This window comes from Notamacropus eugenii, chromosome X, assembly GCF_028372415.1.
Source record: "Notamacropus eugenii isolate mMacEug1 chromosome X, mMacEug1.pri_v2, whole genome shotgun sequence".
Taxonomy (NCBI): domain Eukaryota; kingdom Metazoa; phylum Chordata; class Mammalia; order Diprotodontia; family Macropodidae; genus Notamacropus; species Notamacropus eugenii.
In genome coordinates, this window is record NC_092879.1 from 16,727,663 (window position 1) to 16,746,583 (window position 18,921).

The 18,921-nt window shown below is 45.8% G+C and overlaps 1 protein-coding gene across 4 annotated transcripts in view; it reads left to right on the forward strand.

The window, feature by feature from the left end:
* ARHGEF9 (Cdc42 guanine nucleotide exchange factor 9) overlaps positions 1 to 18,921 on the forward strand; it is a 379,846-nt gene that overhangs the window by 205,312 nt on the left and 155,613 nt on the right. The window contains exon 1 of one of the 4 annotated variants that reach the window (XM_072626508.1): positions 16,619 to 16,724. The exons of the other annotated variants lie outside the window; for them this stretch is intronic. Coding sequence (XP_072482609.1) covers positions 16,695 to 16,724 — 30 coding nt within the window. The 5' untranslated portion in view covers positions 16,619 to 16,694. Of the gene's footprint in view, positions 1 to 16,618; positions 16,725 to 18,921 lie in introns of those variants that run through there. 4 annotated transcript variants of the gene reach the window in all.

An 18,921-nucleotide genomic window follows, 5' to 3' on the forward strand; every position in this document is an offset into this window, starting at 1 on the left:
TGAAATGTTCCTATGTACTCCAAAATATTTATAGCAGCACATTTTAGATTAGGGAAAAATGGGTGACTCTCCTTTGGGTAACTATCATAGCTGGAGGTGACCCTACATTTAGTCTAAGTCCCTCATTTAACAGATGAGGAAACTGAAACCCAGGGAGAGGAAGTGACTTGCCCAAAGTCAGTCAATAAGTTGATTTAAATTTTCTATGTGCCAAGCACTGTGCTAAATCCTGGATGTACAAAGACACATACCATGGTCTGTGCCCTCAAAGACTTCCTATTCTAATGGGGGAGACAGAATGCAAAAGAAATTGTGCATGTGAGTTATATACCCAGTATGAAAACTAAGTGATCTGAGAGAAACAGCAGTAGAAGTGGGGGTGAGGGGAGAGCAGACTTTCCTTCAGAAAGCAGCCAAGAATTGGAAGTGAGATGGGATGGAATCTAACCAGTGCTTGTTGAGGGAGATAGAATGGCAAGTATGAGGAACCAGAAGGAGGCTGGTGTAGCTGCATCCTAGAGAGGGCTTGGTAGGGAAGGGGAAAATGAGGCCCGGCCATAAAGGGCTTTACATGCCTAACAGAGGATTTAATATTTGATTCTGGAGTAATAGGGTGCCACTGGAGTTTTCTGGAGTAGGAGTGGGGTATGGTCTACACAAGCACTTGGTAAGCATTTGCAAGATGCCAGGCACCGTGGGAACCTCAAGGTACTCAAAATTTAATATATGAGACAGCATGCAAATAACTGTGTATGTACTATATAGAGAGATATACACATGTACATGTGTGTGTGGGGGTGTATATATACATATGTGATAAAATGAAGATTATTTCAGAGTGACAGGCAAGAGCTTGGACTGCTAGGCTTCTGGGCCTTTCCCTTCCTGTTCCTAGCTCCCTGCATGATGCCAGGCAAGTCATTGTACCTGTTCAGAAGGAATAATCGTCCCTTTCTCCCCTGTGCCTAGATGTCTCCTGGAGGGTCAGGTGGGCTGATGGCTGGGGCTTTGTTTTGAGAAGCGGGAAAGCAGGGAGGCAGGAGCTATTGTGTTCCAGGTTGCTTGGTGAAGATCACGTCAGAGAAAGGAGAATTGCACAGGGATGAGGCCTACTTTTCTCAAGTGGTGGTTGAACTTACAGGTTTTTATCTACTATCAAGACTGTCAAGTTTTCCCTCATTTTCTCTCTCTTTCTCTCTCTCTCTTTCTCTCTTCTTTCTCTCCTCTTTCTCTTCTCTCTTTCTCATTCTCTCTCTGTCTCTTTGTTCTCTCTTCCTCTCTCCTGTCTCTTGCTCTCCTCTCTCTCTCTCTCGTCTCTCACTTTATTTCTCTCTCCTCTCTTTCTCTCTCTCTTCTCTCTCTCACTTTCTCTATTTCTCTCTCTTTCTCCATCTGTCTCTGTCTCTCTTCACTCTTTCTTCTCTCTTTCTCTCTCATTCTTTCTCTCTCTTCTCTCTCATATTCTCTGTCTCTCCCTTTGCTTTGTTGCCAAGTGGGCAAGCCAGCCTTGGGAAGACAGAGAATATTTCCCCCTTCCTTCTGTTATACAGGTGAGGAAACTAAGGCTTACTGAGAGGTGAGATGACTTCCCAGAACAGCAAAAGTTGCTTCCCCTCAGTTGACCTCAGTTTCCTTATTTGTCAAGTGAAATATTTGGGCTAGATGTTTTCTAAGGTTCCTCTTAGATCTGCTATTTTGACTTTGAAAGGCAGATATTCAGGTCTATAGCTGGTAATGATATTCTGATCAAGTTACCTTTTTTTAATGATGGGGCATCTTGGTTTTCTTTGTAAGCAGCAAGGAAGGACTCAGTAGACATCAAGAGAATGAAGATTAGAGAGGGAAGGGATGATGTTGGGAGTAATTTGTTAGAGAATATTGGAGAGGATAGAATCAACATTCTGTGTAGAGGGGTTGGCCTTGGTAGGGATATAGGCCACTACTGCATCTGAACTTAGAATGAAGAAGTAGGGGACAATGGCCAACTGATGAGGGAAGAAGGAAAGAAGGAGCTCTTAGTGAAAGTCCTTAATTTTTTTCAGTGCTGTATGAGGCAAGGTCCTTACCTGATATGGCCTCCATGAGAGGTCTGAGGCAGGTTGAGATGAATAAGTGATATCATGAGTGGGACAGCAAATTGTAAAAGGGTCTAAAGGTTGCTTTGCCTGGACCTTAGGGCCCAGTTGTGATTATGTAACAGGGATTCCAGGTAAGGAAGGGAGAAGAATGTAGACAGCAGAGGGGTGATGGCTTCAGAAAGAACTGAGGAGGAGAGAGATTGGAAGTCATGATGAAGGAACTGAGGCACAGAGTGATTTTTTCAGTACTGGTTGTGCTGTTCTCTTCCCTGTATTTCAGCCCTTGGCCCTGAACCAACCTAGGCAGGGCTGGAGCAAAGAAGGAATCCTCAGGGATGTTAATGGTGATGTTAGTGGCTCATCCATGGCCCCTGGCCCTGGAGTTTATCATTTCCAAATCCCCAAAGACAGGGGGATCTTGCCCAGGGGCATACAGTTAAGTGGCTGAGCCCTGATCCCTAGGCCCCAAACCCTGTGTACTTTACATATCCTTCCTGAGGCTGTGAGGTCACCTAGAGCAGTAGCAGTAGCCAAGTCTTAGGCTAGGGGACCTAGGTGCTGAGGGGAGGCTGGGCCATACCAATTGGCCCTTAGCCCTTACCAGGTCTCCAGGTTCACCTGCCCTGGACCTGGGGGTTCCAGAGAATGCTAGTTGTGGGAAGGGGTCATTCTGAGTCTGGTGGGAGGTTGGTAATAGGCCAATGAAAATCAATCAGCCTGTGACAGACCAAAGGTCTCTCCTGCTCATTCTTTCCCCTTCCCCTCCCTTCTAGGAGAAATGTATCTGGAGGTTGTCCCAGTAGTTCCAATCCATTCTCATTTCCTCTAACAAGAAACTCCTTATGCTGGTGAGTGGCTTGGATAGCAGGACCTGGGTCTGTCTGGAGCTCAATCAAGGTCAATTTGTGCTCATAGCAACTGAGCGCTAATTGTGGGGGACGTTGAGTCATAGGATCTGGAACCAGAAGGGATCTTCATCCCTCTGCACCCACTTCCTCATGTATGACCTGGGGTCAGTGGAATGACATCTTGGCCACAGGGTCTGTAGCAGCAAAGAGAACACAGATATCAGCAAGTTGAATTTCCAAGGGTCCTTCCTGCTTAGACCTTCTATGAGTTTGTGATTCAGATGCCAGTGACCAGATGGGGCGTTCAGCTTAGACGAAGGTTTCTATCCATTGGCCTGGTTTGGGGCAGTGTGGCGCAGTGGTTATTGTAGTTAGGACTTTCGAGGGGGACATCATCTTCAGAGGGTACACAGCTTTGGGGAAGGGAAGCTGGGTTAGCAGATTCCATATGAGGCTGCTATATACTATATTCTTGGAGTTTAATTCACTGGTAGGTTTTGAAGTTCCAGTCACTGAAGTGTGTGGAAGCTTGAAGCTGGTAGGTGGGATGGAAAAGGGAGGGCACAGAATAGCAACAGATCACGGATTTTAGCAACCTACTTCCACGCTTTAATTAAGGCAGGATGTGGGAGTCTGTAAAATGTTGCTGATAAAGCCCAAATGGTTTAGAGCCTAAGCTGGCCTCCTTGGTGGCTGTGGGAATTGGGGGACAAGTGAGCCAGCCAGGAGACCTGAGCTCCTGGTTCTGCCACTCACTCCCTATGTGACCTCTGGGGAAGGCACATCTCCCCTCCAGGCCTCTGTAAAGTGAGGATCCACTGCCTACCTGTCTGAAGGTGGGGGATTCGCCCACATTATCTCCCAAAATCACTTCCAGCTCTAAACTATATGATCCTGAATAGAAAGATTATACTGAACTAGGAGTCGTAAGACTAGAACTTGAGACCTATGTGACCCAACCAGCTGTATAACCTCTCGTAACACCTTGTCTTTCTGGACCTCAGATTTCTAATTTGTAAAATGAGCAAACACAGACTGAGTTGTTGTGAAAAAAAATCTCTGTATGAAAATCAGGAAAGGGTTTGCCAGAACTTGTATGGAATGTGATGGCTACCTCTTCACCACCACCTTTCTGCACTCCAAGTTTTTAGAGAAAATAATTAGGGACAACAAAGAATAGCTAAATAAACAAAAATGGGTGAAGGGGGTGGGGCAGAATCCTAGGTGGAGAAGGGAAAAACTGACTGGTGTTTGGAACTGTGAAACACAGGTGAAATTCTTCCAGGAGATCAAGGAGCTAGGCCGCCAGATCTCACCATGGACTGTGCTTAAGAAGACCTGAAGCAAGGATCAGAGGCAAGAGGCAAAGGGTCATGATATCCATCCTTTCATCCATCCATCCACCCATCAATCTAATCCAAAGGGCTTTAAACTCAAAAGAATGGGGAAGGAAGATGGTATCCATCCATCCACCCATCAACCAAATAATCTAGTTCAAAGGGTGAGGAAGGAGAGAAAACCCATGACCTCCCATGTCTGTCCCCAAATCTCCCAGCAAGCAAGGGAAATTAGAGTCCCTAACACAAGGAGGCAGATTTGCCCTTTAGGTATCATGGAGACTTGGTGAGAAGAAATCAGTGGCTGAAAGATGGCTCTTGATTTGCTTCTCTTACCTAAAAGGACCTGACTAGGTAAAAGGGGTGAGTGGGGTAGCATTGTACAGAAGGGAAGGATAACTTACTGTATACTTGGAGGCAGGAAGACATAGGTTCTTATTAGCTCTGTGACCCTGTAGAGCTCACTTAACTTTTGTAAGCCTTGGTTTCTTCACATGCACAATGAGTGAGTTGGCCTTAATAATCCCTAAGATTCCTTCCAACTCTCAACCAGTGATCCCATTGTCCTCAGGCCTGGGAAGATTTTGAGAAAAGGCATTGATGAATTGAGAAGGGCCACTAGGTTGGCAAGTGGGCTGAGGACCTCTTCATAGATAGATTCAGGAAAGGAACCAGGAAAAAAGTAATTATTAGGCCTATGTCCTTCTCCCTTGCTAGGCAGACTAGATTGTTTTAGCAGAGTTGGCAGTGAAAAGAGTTCTTTTGTAAATGTGTTCAACTGAATCAAATGGAGGAACCAAGCAGAACATTTGTTTAAAAAGAGAGACCCTAGTCTCCATGATCCCTAGCAGGTCAAATCTGCCTTCTTCTGTTAAGGGACTCTAGTTTCTTCTGCTTGGTGAGACATCTGGCAATAGACATGGGAGGCCATGGGTTTTGTTTCCTATGAACCTCTGGGTGTCTCAACAGCTCTTCTTCCTTCATTTCCACTCTTTTCTACAATGGTGGATATTCAAAGGCAATTTCCTCTCCTTCTTCACCCTTTGAATTAGATTGTTTGGTTGATGGGTAGATGGATAGATACCACCTCCCTTCCCCCATCCTTTTGAGTTTAAAACCCTTTGGATTAGATTGATGGGTGGATGGATGGATGGATGGATGGATGGATAGATAGAATGATGGTTGGATTGATGGATACCATGACCCTTTACCTCCTGCCTCTGACCCTTACTACTGGATTCAAACTCAGGCCATAGGCCTTTTTTGACTCACCTTTTCACTGGACTGAGAGTCAGTAAGACCTGGTTCAAATCTCACTTTTGATGTTTATTGCCTGTGTAACCCTGAAGAAGTCACTTTACCTCCGTGGGACTCACTTTCTTGAGACAGAAAGATAGAGAGACAAACAGAGAGAGAGATTCATTTCGGTAGGTGTGGGAGGTTTCTGTCAAGTTGGGGGAAATCCTCTGGAGAGAGACAGGGCACCTTTGTGGGACATGTGCCTCAGTGTTCTCCTAGGTAAAATGAGGGGATTTAATGAGATAATGTCTGTCTATGGCAAGTGTTTAAGTCAGGTTTTTGACACGTAGGTCAGTGGATTGTAGGACTGACTCCCAGGCTGGGGCTGTCATACTACACCATTCTGCTTCATCCTTACGGGTTAATAACTGCATTCATATAGTGCTTTGGGATTTGCAGAGCACTTTACAAACATGATCTCATTTTATCCTTATAGTAACCATGGGAAGGAGGTGTTGTTGCCGCTTCCATTTTACAGATGGAGAGTCTGAATCTAGAACTTGCCTGGGGCCACAAAGCTAGGAAATATGTGAGGCAGGATTTGAACTCAGGACTCCCACAATGAAGGTCCAAGGTGCTATCTCCTAGATAGCATCTCCTAGATGTTCCTAGTTAGACAAGGGTCTGATATGCAGGGGCTAGCCACACTCCCCCCAAACATACTGGGTCACCAAGCAAGAGGCACTCTAGTCTCCGGGTGGTGACTGTGGCCTTCTTACCACTTGGGATTCGTTGTCCTCAGAATGTTATTAAACTGTAGCAGCCCCCACCCCCAAGCCGCATAAAGACTCACATGACCCAATAGAGTCAGTGCCTGAAAGAAATTAGGTCAAGGCTTAAAGAAACCATTACCTAATTCTGTTCAGTGGCTCAGCATCTTCCTAGGATTGCAGAGCACTCACAGCTGAACTCCCCCCTCCCTTAAGGTTCTAGAGTGCTTACCCATCCATAGGATCATGGAATATAACATATAGAAGTAAATTTCGAACAGAAAGACTGAAAGAGAACTTAGAACATAGAATGAATGTTGGAGTCGGAAGGGCCTTAGAACATAGACTATGGAATGTTGGTACTGGAAGGAGCCTTAGAACAGACAACAGAGAACATAGAAGGTCAGAGCTAGAAGGGGCCTTAGAAATCATTTAGTCCAACCATCTCGAGTACTGGAGGAAGCCCCAGGGAAAGTGGCTTTCTTGAGATTCACCCACAGTGATCAGTGCTGTGATTCATTATCTCATAAGCTCCCCCTCAGCATTCCTGGAATGTAGGCTGGACAAGGATTATTCTCCCCATTTTGTGGATGAGGAAGAGTAAGGCCAGAAAGGAAAAGTGATTTTTCTTAAGCTTCCAGAATCATCAGATCTCAGGACTGGAAAGGACAGAAGAGGCCAGGCCAGAATCCCCAATATGAGAAGTAGTCTTCCAGCCTCAAAGCCCTCCGGGAAGGGGAAGCTTCCACCCTCCAGGCAGCCACATCACACATTGCCTTATATGGAACCCATATGGGCCCTCTCTGCATTCTTCCCTCTTAGTTCCTAGTTCTGCTGTTGGGAGCCAGGCAGGACAAGTTTGATCCTATTTCCACACAGCTGCCCATCAGTAGCTGAAGAAAACTGTCATGATCCCCTGGAGTCTTTCATTCTGCAGGTTCTGAGGATCATAAATTTCGAGCAAGAAGGGGCTCTGGAAGTCATCTGATCTAACCTCTTCATTTTATAGATGTGTGAACTGAGGCCTAGAGTGACTTGGTCCAGTTCACTCCTGGAAAAGGTAGCTGTCTGTCAGCCAACAAACATATATTCAGAACCCATTCTGTGCTAAGCACAACCGAGATATAATGAGTGATAATCACTGGGAGAAAGGAAAAAGACAGTCCCTGCCCTCTAGGAGCTCATAATCAAATTGGGAGAAGGGGGCAACATTGAAATAACTCTGAACAGCCAAGCTACATACAGAATGAATTGGAAATAACTAAGAGAGGGGCTGCATCAGAATTGTGTGTATTCGTCCTTCGTTTCCGAAGAAGACCATGCCATCGGAGAAATAATGACATGACTTGCACTCAACTTTGCTTTGAGTGAGGGAGGGCTGTGCAGGTCACCAACCTCACTTCTCCTCCAGAGCCATCTGAATCCAGTGACCAGATATTCATCAGGATGACTGGAGATGACCCAGGATGAGGCAATTGGGGTTAAGTGACTTGCCCAAGGTCACATAGCTAATGAGCGTCCAGTATCTGAGGTGAGATTTGAACCCAGGTCCTCCTGACTCGTGCACTAGTGCTCTATCCACTGTACCACCTAGCTGCCCTCAACCAGAATTAAGAGGGATGGCAAAGGTTTCCACTAGACCAGGGATGGGGAACCTGAGGCCTCAAGGCCACATGTGGCCCTCTAGGTCCTCAAATGCTGCCCATTGACCCAATCTTAACTTCACAGAACTTGGACTCCCTCAAAAGGCTTCATCTGAGAACCTAGAAGGCTACATGTCCTGTAGGTCCTCAAGTGCCACCCTCTGACCCACTCCCAACTTCACAATGCATCCTCAAATAAACCTAATTGGTGGGAGTCTTGGTACAGTGGAAATCAGCCTCCCTGGATTGGGAGTCAGATGACCAGGTTCAAAATCCTCACTTCCTAAGGAAAAAAAATGAAGCTATTTGAGGAGACCTTCCTCTTCTTTCCTTCCCCTCTTCCCTTTCCTCCTCCCTCCCCCCTCTTCCCCCTTCCTTCCTCTCCCCCTCCTCCTTCTCCCCCTCCCCCTCCTCCATTTCCCCTTCCCCCTTCTTCCTCCCTCCCCCTCCTTCCCCTCTCTAATATCACTCACCCACTAACTCCTCCTCCACCTCTGTCTCTTATGCAGACATGGCCCTTCTGGTCAAGGCAAACCCTTCCACACACACAAGTGATCCCATTCCAGCAGACCATCCCTTCTAACCCCTCCTCCCGTCTACTGGCTCTTTTTCTATAGCCTAAAAAACACACCCATGCCTCTCCTATCCTCAAAAAACACTCCCTTGATCAGGGGTGGGGAACCAGTAACCTTAGAGCCACAGGTGGCCCTCTAGGTCCTCAAGCCCCTTTGACTGGATCCCAACTTCCCAGAACAAGCCCTTTTATTAAAGGGCCTTGGTTCATCTAGCCTTCCTTCTCATTTCATTTCATTTTATTTCATTTCATTTCATTTCTCTCCTGCCTTTGTGGCTAAAGTGCTTGAGAAGGCCATTCCCGACTCCCTTAGGTGTCTCCATTCCCTTTACCTCACTCTCTTCTCAGCTCCCTACAATCCAGTTACCTTCTTCATCCCATCCAAAAGTTACCAGCGATCTCACTGGTCTTTACTCCATCCTCTTTCTCCTTGACCTCTCTATAGCCTTTGACAGGGTGGATCACCTTCCTGTCCTCGATACTCTCTTTCCTTCTCTCCGTCTTCTGCTCCCTCTCTGACCACTCCTGCTCTGCCTCCTTGGCTGAATCCTCCTCCAGATCAGGCCTTAGAACCACAGGTGTCCCCAAGGCTCTGTCCTAGGCCCCCTTCTCTTCTCCCCTTCACTAGGGTATCTCATCAGTTATCATGGATTTCATGCCTACGTCTATGCTGATGATCCTCAATGTTCCCATCCTGTGTGTTCCATGAACACCCAGCAAAGTGCCTTACTCAGAGTGGGCCTCAGCAAATTGTTCTGGAGTGGAATTGAATTCTTAATGGCCCTTATTAATGAAAGTCTATTTTGCCAGAAAGGCCAAGGAGAGAAAACAAGCAAGACTTTTGTGGGGGAAACTGGCCTTTTTTAACTTTTTGGGGCAGCTTTAGCAGCCTGTGGCCTTGAAGACAAACTTCTTTTCTTAATCATCATTTGAATTCAGGGTTTTGGGGTTGGGCCATTTAGGAATTCCAGCCTGGGCCATCCATGTCAATGTGCCTCATTTGCTTCAGAGCCCCTTAGTCCTTCCTCCTGTGCTGAGCTCTACTGGAGGCCAGGGTTCCTTTCTGTGCCATTTACACTAATGAAGAGTGGAGACAACAAGCAGCTTGATGGGGGTCAGTGAGGTCAGAGCATTGTAGGCTCTTAGCTCTAGAGATCACATTAGCCATGAAGCCCATCTCTTTCATTTTACAGAGCAGGAAACTGAGGCTTAGGGAGGTTAATAATAATGACAGCATTATAGAGTGTTTTGATGTTTGTATAATGCTTTACAAATATTATCTCATGTTTTTTTCACAACAACCCTCACAACAAGAGTAGTTGCTATTCTTATCCCCATTTCACAGAAGAGGAATCTGAGGCAAACAGTGGTTGTGTGACTTGCCCAGGGTCACACAGCTAACAAAGTCTGAGGCTGAATTTGAACTCAGGTCTTCTCCATTATAGGTCCAACCTTCTATCCCCTTCCAATCTGAGCTGCCTAAGGTTAATGCTGGAGAATGGTCTCATATGTGTAGGGGTGGGAGTGTAACCCACCCTCACCCCCAAATCAAGGAGTACCTCTTTTCGGTTTCATACTTCAAACCAGAGATAGGAGTTGGAGAAGTCTGGTATTTAAGTTTTGTTTGATGACCCCTCCTCTCCTCACTCTCCTTTGTTCTTCCCTTCCCCCACTCCCTCCCCCCATCTGCCCTCCTCCTTCCCTACCCTCCTTCTCTCTCTTTCTCTCACTCTCTCTTCTCTTCTCTCCACTTCCCTCTCCTTTTATTCATCTTCTCTTCTTTCTTTCCCTTTCTTCTCTCCTCTTTCTCTCTTTCTCTCTCTTTCTTCCTCTCCCTTCTTTCCTTTCTTCCCTCTTTCTTCCTCTCTTCTCTCTCTCTTATCTTTCTTTTTCTCTCTTTCCCTCTACTCTCTTCTCTCCTCTTTCTCTCTTCTCTCTCTCCTCTCCTCTCCTCTCCCTCCCTCTCTCCTCTCTGTCTTACTCTCCCACTCTCTCCTCTCTCTGCTCTCATTCTCCTCTCTCTTCTCTCTCTCTCCTCCCTCCCTCTCTCCCCTCTGTGTCTTGCTCTCCCACTCTCTCTCTCCCTCTCCTCTTTCTCTTTCTCCTCTCTACTCTCTTCTCTCTCTCCTCTCTCTCTCCCCCTCTCTTCTCCCTCTCCTTCTCTCTCTGTCTCTGTCTCTCTCTGCCCACCCCACCCCTACCCCACTGAAAATCTGATCAGGGCTTACTATCCTTTGTAATCTTTGAAATAGATTTTTTTGGTGCAACTTCTTAATGAATTCAAATTACTAGCAGGGCCTTATATTGCAGCAGGGGTCTAGAATTCCATCTGCCTGAAGTTTACTCTGGCCCTGCCTCAGGTACCTTAATTCATTAGTACATTAGTCAGTACAACCCAATGGTGTCAAACTCAAAAAGAAATGGTGCCATTCAGCTGTGGAGAAGGATCCTTGCAACCACATATTGACTTAGAAAACCGCATATTAACATTATCTATGTTCTATTGTACTTTTATTCCTTTGGTTCAATATTTCCCAGTGACATTTGAATCTGGTTTGGGCTGCACCAGGGAGCATCTGGCCATATTGCTGCTGACTGATCGACACCTCTGGTGTGGAAGAATCCTGGGCCTTAGAAGAACCCAGGAATGTTAGCTGTCATCCAACACTCTCCACTTACAAAAGAGGGAACTGAGACCCAGAGAGGGAAAGGGAAGAAGCCCAAGGTAACACAGGTACCAGAATCCAAACTTGCATCTTCCTCAACCACAGCAGTTTTCCCAGGATCCCATGCTGTGTCATCTCCTCTTTCCCCCAAAGTCTCCTCATTAATGACTTCCCCATCCTCCCAGCCATCCAGGCCAACAACTTTGGAATAATTGGCCCCTTTTCCCTCTCCTGCATTGCCCAGAATCTATCCCATGCTAAATCCTGGGCCTTCCCCCCATCTCTGTCCACCCATACTATTCACTCACGGTGTAACCATGAGAGTTCAGACTCTCATCTCTTCTGACATGGACCATCATAATGGACTTCTAACTGGTTTTTCTGCCCATTGCTTCCCTGGCCTGTCAAGATCCTCATGGATCCTCCCTCTGACATCTGGTGCATTAGCTATTCCTCCCAGCTGTGTATCATATGCAAATGTGATGACTCTGCCATCTGCACTTTCATCCCAGGGTCAAGCAGGGATCCCTGGGGCACTCCACTGCAGACCTCCTTCCACCTTGAGATGGAATCATTAATAATTACTCTTTGAGTTTAATCAGCCAGTCATTTTGGAATCCATTTACTGCATTTTCCCAACAAGAATAATATGAGTACTCTATCCAAAGCTTTGCTAAAATCTAGCTATAAATGCTCTCTCTGGCATTCCCCTCCTCTACCAGTTTAGTAATCCTATCCAAAAAGGAAATGCCTGGCATGATTATTCTTATGAAGCCAGGCTGGTTCTGTGTGATCAATGCTTCCTTTTCTGAATATTTGGAAATCTCTTTACTCATCTTTTTGAGAATGGTCCCAGGAATCAAAGTCAAGCTAACCGGCTTATGGTTTGCAGGTTCTATCCTTTTCCGCTTTTTTGAAAATTAGGATAACAGTTGTTCTTCTCCAATCCTGTGGAACCTCTTTTGTTATCCATGATCTTTTAAATATCAGTTGACAGTAGTTGAACCATAACATCTGCCAGATCAAGCCCCAAGGACCAGGTGACTTGAATTCATCTAGGGCAACTCTCTCACTATCTCCTTACTTATCTTGGGAATCACCTATCAATTAGACATTTTTGTTCTGTCATTTCTAGAGGCAAAGTCATTTTCCTTTGCCCATGTCAGAGAATGTCTGGTCTATCATGTCTCTACTAAGAGTTAGGAAATGTGCTATATCATCTGGCCTCTGGAGTCATTATGGGGCAGTCATGAGGGCAGTTCTAGAGCCTCTCACAGTTGCTTTGCTTGATATCACTGTAGAAATTTTTCTCCTGGTTCTCCTTACTTCATTCTGCATCAGATGGTACAGATTTTCCCAGATTTCTCTCATTTCATTACTTTTGTCATTTCTTTTTTAAAAAACTTTAAAATTTATTTTTAGTTTTCAACATTCACTTTTATAAGATTTTGAGTTCTAAATTTCCGCCTCTTTCCCCTCCCCAAGACACCATGCAATGTGATATAGGCTATTCGTGTACAATTATATTAAACATATTTCCACATTAGTCATGTTGTGAAGGAAAAATGAAAATCAAAGGGAAAAACCAGGAGAAAGGAAAGAGGGAAAATAGTCTGCTTTGGTTTACATTCAGACTCCATAGTTCTTTCTCTGGATTCAGATTGCATTTTCCATCATGAGTCTTTTGGAATTGCCTTAGATCATTGTATTGCCCAGAAGAGCTGAGTCTAACAAAGTTGGTCATTGTACAATGTTGCTTTTACTATGTACAATGTTCTCCTGGATCTTCGCTAAACATCAGTTCATGTAAGTCTTTCCAGGTTTTTCTGGTCAGCCTGCTCATCATTTCTTGTAGTATAATAGTATTCCATTACATTCATATACCACAACTTGTTCAGCCATTCCCCAATTGATGGACATCCCTTTGATTTCTAGTTCTTTGCCACCACAAAAAGAACTGCTATAAATATTTTTGTACACATGGATCCTTTTCACTTTTTTTGTGATCTCTTTGGGATGTAGACCTAATAGTGGTATTGCTGGATCAAAGGGTATGCACAATTTTATAGCCCTTTGCACATGGTTCCAAATTGCTCTCCAGAATGGTTGGATCAGTCCACAACTCCACCAACAATGCATTAGTGTTCCAGTTTTTCCACATCTTTTCCAACATTTATCATTTTCCTGTTTTTTTCATGTTAGCCAATCTGATAGGTGTGATGTGGTACCTCAGAGTTGTTTTGATTTGCATTTCTCTAATCACTAGTGATTTAGAGTATTTTTTCATAAGACTATAGATAGCTTTAATGTCTTCCTCTGAAAACTGCTTGTTCATATCCTTTGACCATTTATCAACTGACTTGTATTTTTACAAATTTGACTCAGTACTCCATATATTTTTAAAAATGAGGCCTTTATCAGAAACACTGGTTTTTTCCCAGTTTTCTGCCTTGCTTCTAATCTTGGTTGCATTGGCTTTGTTTGTGCAAAACCTTTTTAATTTATTGTTATTAAAATTATCCAGTTTTCATTTCATAATGTTCTCTATCTCTTGTTTGGTCATAAATTCTTCCATTCTCCATAGATCTGACAGGTAAGCTATTCCTTGCTCCCCTAATTTTCTTAAAGACCTTTATCTTTTGTCATTTCTTATGACACAATAATACTGTATTACATTCAAATATACCAAAATTCCTTCAACCATTCCCCAATTGCAGTATACCTACTTTGCTTCCAATTCTTTCCTACTATTAAAAATGTTGTTATAAATATTTTTTGTACAAATAGTACCTGTCCCTCTTTCTTTGGTCTTTTTGGAGTATAGGCCTAGTAGTAGCATCACTGAGTCAAAGAGCATCTACTGTTTAGTGACTTTTTTGGGTATATTTCCAAGTTGGTCTATAAACTATGCAATTAGTGTGCTTGTCCTTCCACATCCCCTCCAACAATTGTCATTTTTCATTTTGTGATCTTTGCCAAGCTGATGTCCATATTCTCAAGTTTTTAGTTCCCTTTCTTTTTTCCAAACCTCCCCATGCCATGGAGGTGACCCAGGGTTATCTGAACCTATGAAAGTGGAGCCTAAGCTCAGACAGGTTCTACCAAGTTGAGAAGACTTTGGGTATGGGCCAGTGAAGGCCTGAATGTATGTCTGGTATCCAATGATGACTGGCCTAGCTGAGTTTGGAGATGCTTGTCACAGGGCTGGCTGGAGAGTGATGGATTTTTCATCATCCTACCTTTCAAAAGCCAAATTACAGAGAGATCAGGAATTGCGCTGGCAGAGAGACTCCCAGTGCCTAGGAAATTACCCATCCTTGAAATACTTTAATGTAGTTTGCAAAATACTTGAGTGGAAAGGGGCTTATATAGCCTCTAAGAAGAAGATTCTCCTTGTTATGGAATGTTAGCTCCAAACCTCCAGCCACTTGGAAAGGGACTGTGCCAATTTATCATGAATGGGAAAATCTAAATAGCAGAGATGACACAAAGTCACAAAACAAACAACTCCTTCCCTCAAGGAGTTAGGTGATCTAGTCTACGTCCTTGCCTTCCCCCAATCCATCCTCAAGCTCATTTTTTTTTTCACACAGCTAGTAAGTGTCAAGCAGTCTGAGGCTGGATTTGAACTCAGGTCTTCCTGTCTCCAGGACCTATTCCTGTCTCTATTCATTGTACCACCTAGCTGCCCCCAAGCCTAGTTGTAAAGAGGAGGAAATAGAACTACAGAGAAGTCATAGTGGCAGAGGCTCTAGAACTCCAGGCAAATGTTTTCTTCCATCTATTCTTTTAAAATATGTCACCCAGGACACCTCCTTCCAATGTACACAGACTGTGTTCTATCTGGGGGCTGACCTCAAGAGGATAATTTTCTCTTTGGGTCTTTGCCTTCACCTGGAGTTGTTCCTGGAGAATATCTTTAGCCTATAGCTCATGTCTAAGTTTCCCCAAATGTGGGTAAAGGGAGTCCCTAGCTTCTGTAGAAATACTCAAGATAACAGATGCATAGTAAGTCTAGAACAGCCTCTATTTTGCCTCACAGCAATGCTGAAGATGCAAGAAAGCTCACCAGAGTTCATCAACAGATACTGAAAATGCATGAAAGACTCACACAGGGCCATCAACTGCCCCCAGAAGGTAACTGAATGTGGGGGTGCTATCCAGGCAACATTTTGATATTCTGGTGAAATCTGTCTAGGAGGGAGATGGGGAAAGTGAAAAGGAGATAAAGATAGACACTTTTATAGGCCATTGGTAGAAATGGCTGATTTTCAGTTGTCCAGTCCAAATCTCTGAAACCTCATACAGTATGGTATCCTTAGGTGTATGCTCACTCACATTCCATTTGGAGGTGCTCCACTGATGCCTCTGAGCAGAGGAAAAATGATTGGGGAATTCATTAGATTAATCAAGGACTCCCCTGCTCCCTACCTTCTCCCTTCTTACATAGGATCAGAGATTTTAGAGCAGCAAGGGACTGTAGAGGCCACCTAGCCTAACCTTATTTTCCAGATGAGGAAACTGAGGTTCGGACAGGTAAAGTGACTGGCCCTCATGGTCATATAGGTAGCAACAGAAGCAGGATTGGAGCCCAGATCTTGATTCCAGACCCAGTATCCTATAGCTTGCTGACTCTAAATACAGCTATCAGGTCCTAAGTGATAATCCTATAGTGCATTCAGCTTTTGTGTACTAGATAGACAGCTGTCTTGGAGCTGGGTAGACGTGAGTTCAAATCCTGCTTCAGACACTTAACTAGCTGTATGACCCTGAGCAAGTCATTTAACAACTCTGCCTGCCTCAGTTTCCTTATCTGCAAAATGGGAATAATCATAGCACCTACCTTGGTTTTATTGTCATGGACAAGTCAGGTTTATAATCCTGACCTCCTATGACTGTTGTGAGGACAGTGCTTTGCAAACTTTAACATGCTACAGAAATGAGTTACTATATCACCTGGTAGAATTTAAGTTCTTGAAGGGCAGAAATTGTTGGATCTTTGTCTCTGTACCTCCAGGAAACAAGCCGAGAATAGCAGGCTTTAATAAATCCTTGTTGATTGACCAAACATTAAGTGACTTGTTTAAGGTCAGTTCCAGGGGAAAAGGTTCCCCCAATGCGCCCCCTTTTTATGGGATCCCTTTTTCTCCTTTACTCCCTCCCCCCCCAGGTTCCAGTGATTGGGAATCTGGCCAAAGTCCAGTATCTGAAGCTTCTTAGGTGTGTGACCTTGGACAGGTCCCTTGGTCTCTGGGGGCCTCAGTTTCCCCATCCCACAAGCCGATTTCCTAGGGCCCCTTCCAGCACAACCAATCTGTCCAGGTGGGGGTGGGGGAGAGCTGTCCCGGACGGAAGGCCAGGATGGGATGGGGTGGTGCCCCCCCGCCCGCCTGCTCGCCCAACTCGTGCCTCCCGCTTCCGCCGGCAGCTCGATCTCTGCCAGTTGGGGCTCGGGGCTGAGCTGCAGCAGCGGCGGCGGCGGCGGCGGCGGCGGGAGCAGCAGCTTCGGCGACCACAAAAGAAGAAAAGGGAAGGGACCATGCAGTGGTTGCGGGGTGGCCCCGGAATGGTGAGTGCAGGGAGTTCAGGCTTCCTCCTCCTCTTCCGCTCCCTTCATCCCGCCATCCCTGCATCTGCCTTCTCCAAGGCCGCCAGCGGGCACTGGGGCCATTTTCAGCTCCTCGAGGCCCGGGGGAGCCCTCCACCCAGAGTCCGCTAAAGCCGGTGGGCGAGTCAGGGCAGAGGAGGTCATGGGGAAGGGGGGCAGGGCTCCGGGGGAGGGCACTGACTCACCCCCACCCAGACAAGTGCACGGAGGAAGGCAGAGGCTTTCATAAAGAGCTGCCTTGCCGAGTGCCCCAGAGTGGGAGGAAGCGGGGGGGCTTGGCTCCCCAACCCAACGCTGCTGCTTCTAGTGGTGTGACCTTGGGCTAGTCACTTCCCCTCTGGGCCTCAGCCTCTCCGGCTAAATGAGAGTAATAATCCTTGCCCTCCCCAAACTCCCTGGCTGTTATGAGGAAAGCCTGGAAGTGCCAAAGGAAGGGGATTTATTGTTATTATAATCAAATGCGGGGGTTGGGCTGGCTGATCACCAAGGTCCTTTCAGCTCTCAATCCTTGCAGCTGATTAGCTGCAAGAGAAATGCAGGGTGGCCTGGGGGCAGCCTCTGGTGTTCTGAGGTGGGGCAAGGGGGTCCAAGTGCTTGGGATTTGGGGAGGAGGGGAGGCAGAATTATCCGTCCCAGCCTGGCTGTGAAAGAACTAAGCCCAGAACAAAGGGACTGTAGCGGGTAAGGAATAGCCAGGCTGGGGAGCTTCAGGCCCTGGCACAGATCCTGACCCGAACCTGGGCTTGGTGTCTTTAGATATCTGGAGGGGACCCAGGTCTGGAATGGGAATCCCCTCACCCCCAACCCCTCACCACTCTGTATAATCGCTGGAACTGGGGAATTCAGGAACAACCGAGCCAGGGAGGGGGCGTTTTCATTCAACTTTTTTTTTGAGGGGGAGGGGTTGCGGGTGAATGTGTGCATGTGTATTTGCGTATGTGTGTGCTCAGATGCCCGTGTGCAGCGTGGGAATGGGGATGTTTGGATGAGTGGAGCCGGCATGCTGGGAGATTGGACATTCCCAGAATCCATCCCCAGCTCTCCTCTCGTATAGCCACCACCCTAGGCCCTTGTCATCTCTCTCCGGTGTTAGAATGAGCCTCTGGTTTCTCCCCTCTAAAGTCCACCCTCCGTAGTGCCAAAGCGATGTTCTTAAAGGGCAGGTCTGATTCTGGCACTGCCGTTCCTCAAACTCCAATGGCTCCCCATTGCCTTCAAGATAAAATCCATACTCCTCGGGTTGGCATTTAAAGCCCTTGCAATCTGGCCCCGGTCTACTTTTCTTGACAGATCCCCCATTACTTCTCCTCCCATTGTCTTCACTCCAGCTAAACTAGCCCATTTGTTGTTTTCCATATGCTACATCTCTTCTCCCACCTCTGTGTCTTTGCACACATGCCTGGAAGACTCCCATCTGCCTCTGGTTACCCCTCTATCCCTTCAAGAAGGCTCCCCCAGTTGTTAATACCCCTCTATTATCATGAAATCAGACTCAGCGGGGACCATAGAGGCCAATGAGTATGCCCCCCCACCATGATTTTACAGATGGGGAAACTGAGGCACTGAGAAAATAAGTGACTTGCTCAGGGTCCTATAGTTAGTGTGTGTCTGATGTCGGATTTAGATCTAAGTCTTCCTGACTCCAAATCTAGGACCCGGTTCCCTACACATACTTTATGCAAACCTTAAAACACTATAGAAATGCTAGATATTGTTGTTATTATTGTTAATTATTATTATTTCAAGTATGCTGAATAGAGAGCTGGCCTTGGAGCCAGGAAAGCCTGACTTCAAGTCCTGCCTGCATGACCCTGGCCAGGTCACTTAACTTCTCAGTGCTCTAGGCAGCAAAGAAGTTGTCTGACCAGGGAGTTCTGTGTACCAGGGAAATTCCAGGCCCAGTCCAAGCCCTCTGTCTGTCATGAATACATACTGCGTGCTAGCTTATTTGTTTGTGTACATGGTATTCTCCCCAGTACATTGTAAGCCCCTCAAGGGCAAATAAGTGTTGACTGAATGGCTGAGTATATATGTTTGAATGTTCATGCGTGTGCTCATGTGGATAAGTATGCATTCGTGTGTTCCCTTGCACATATGTATATACCAGCTTACTTTCAGGTAATTTGGCTATTGTTATGGCTTTAAAAGAACACATGAA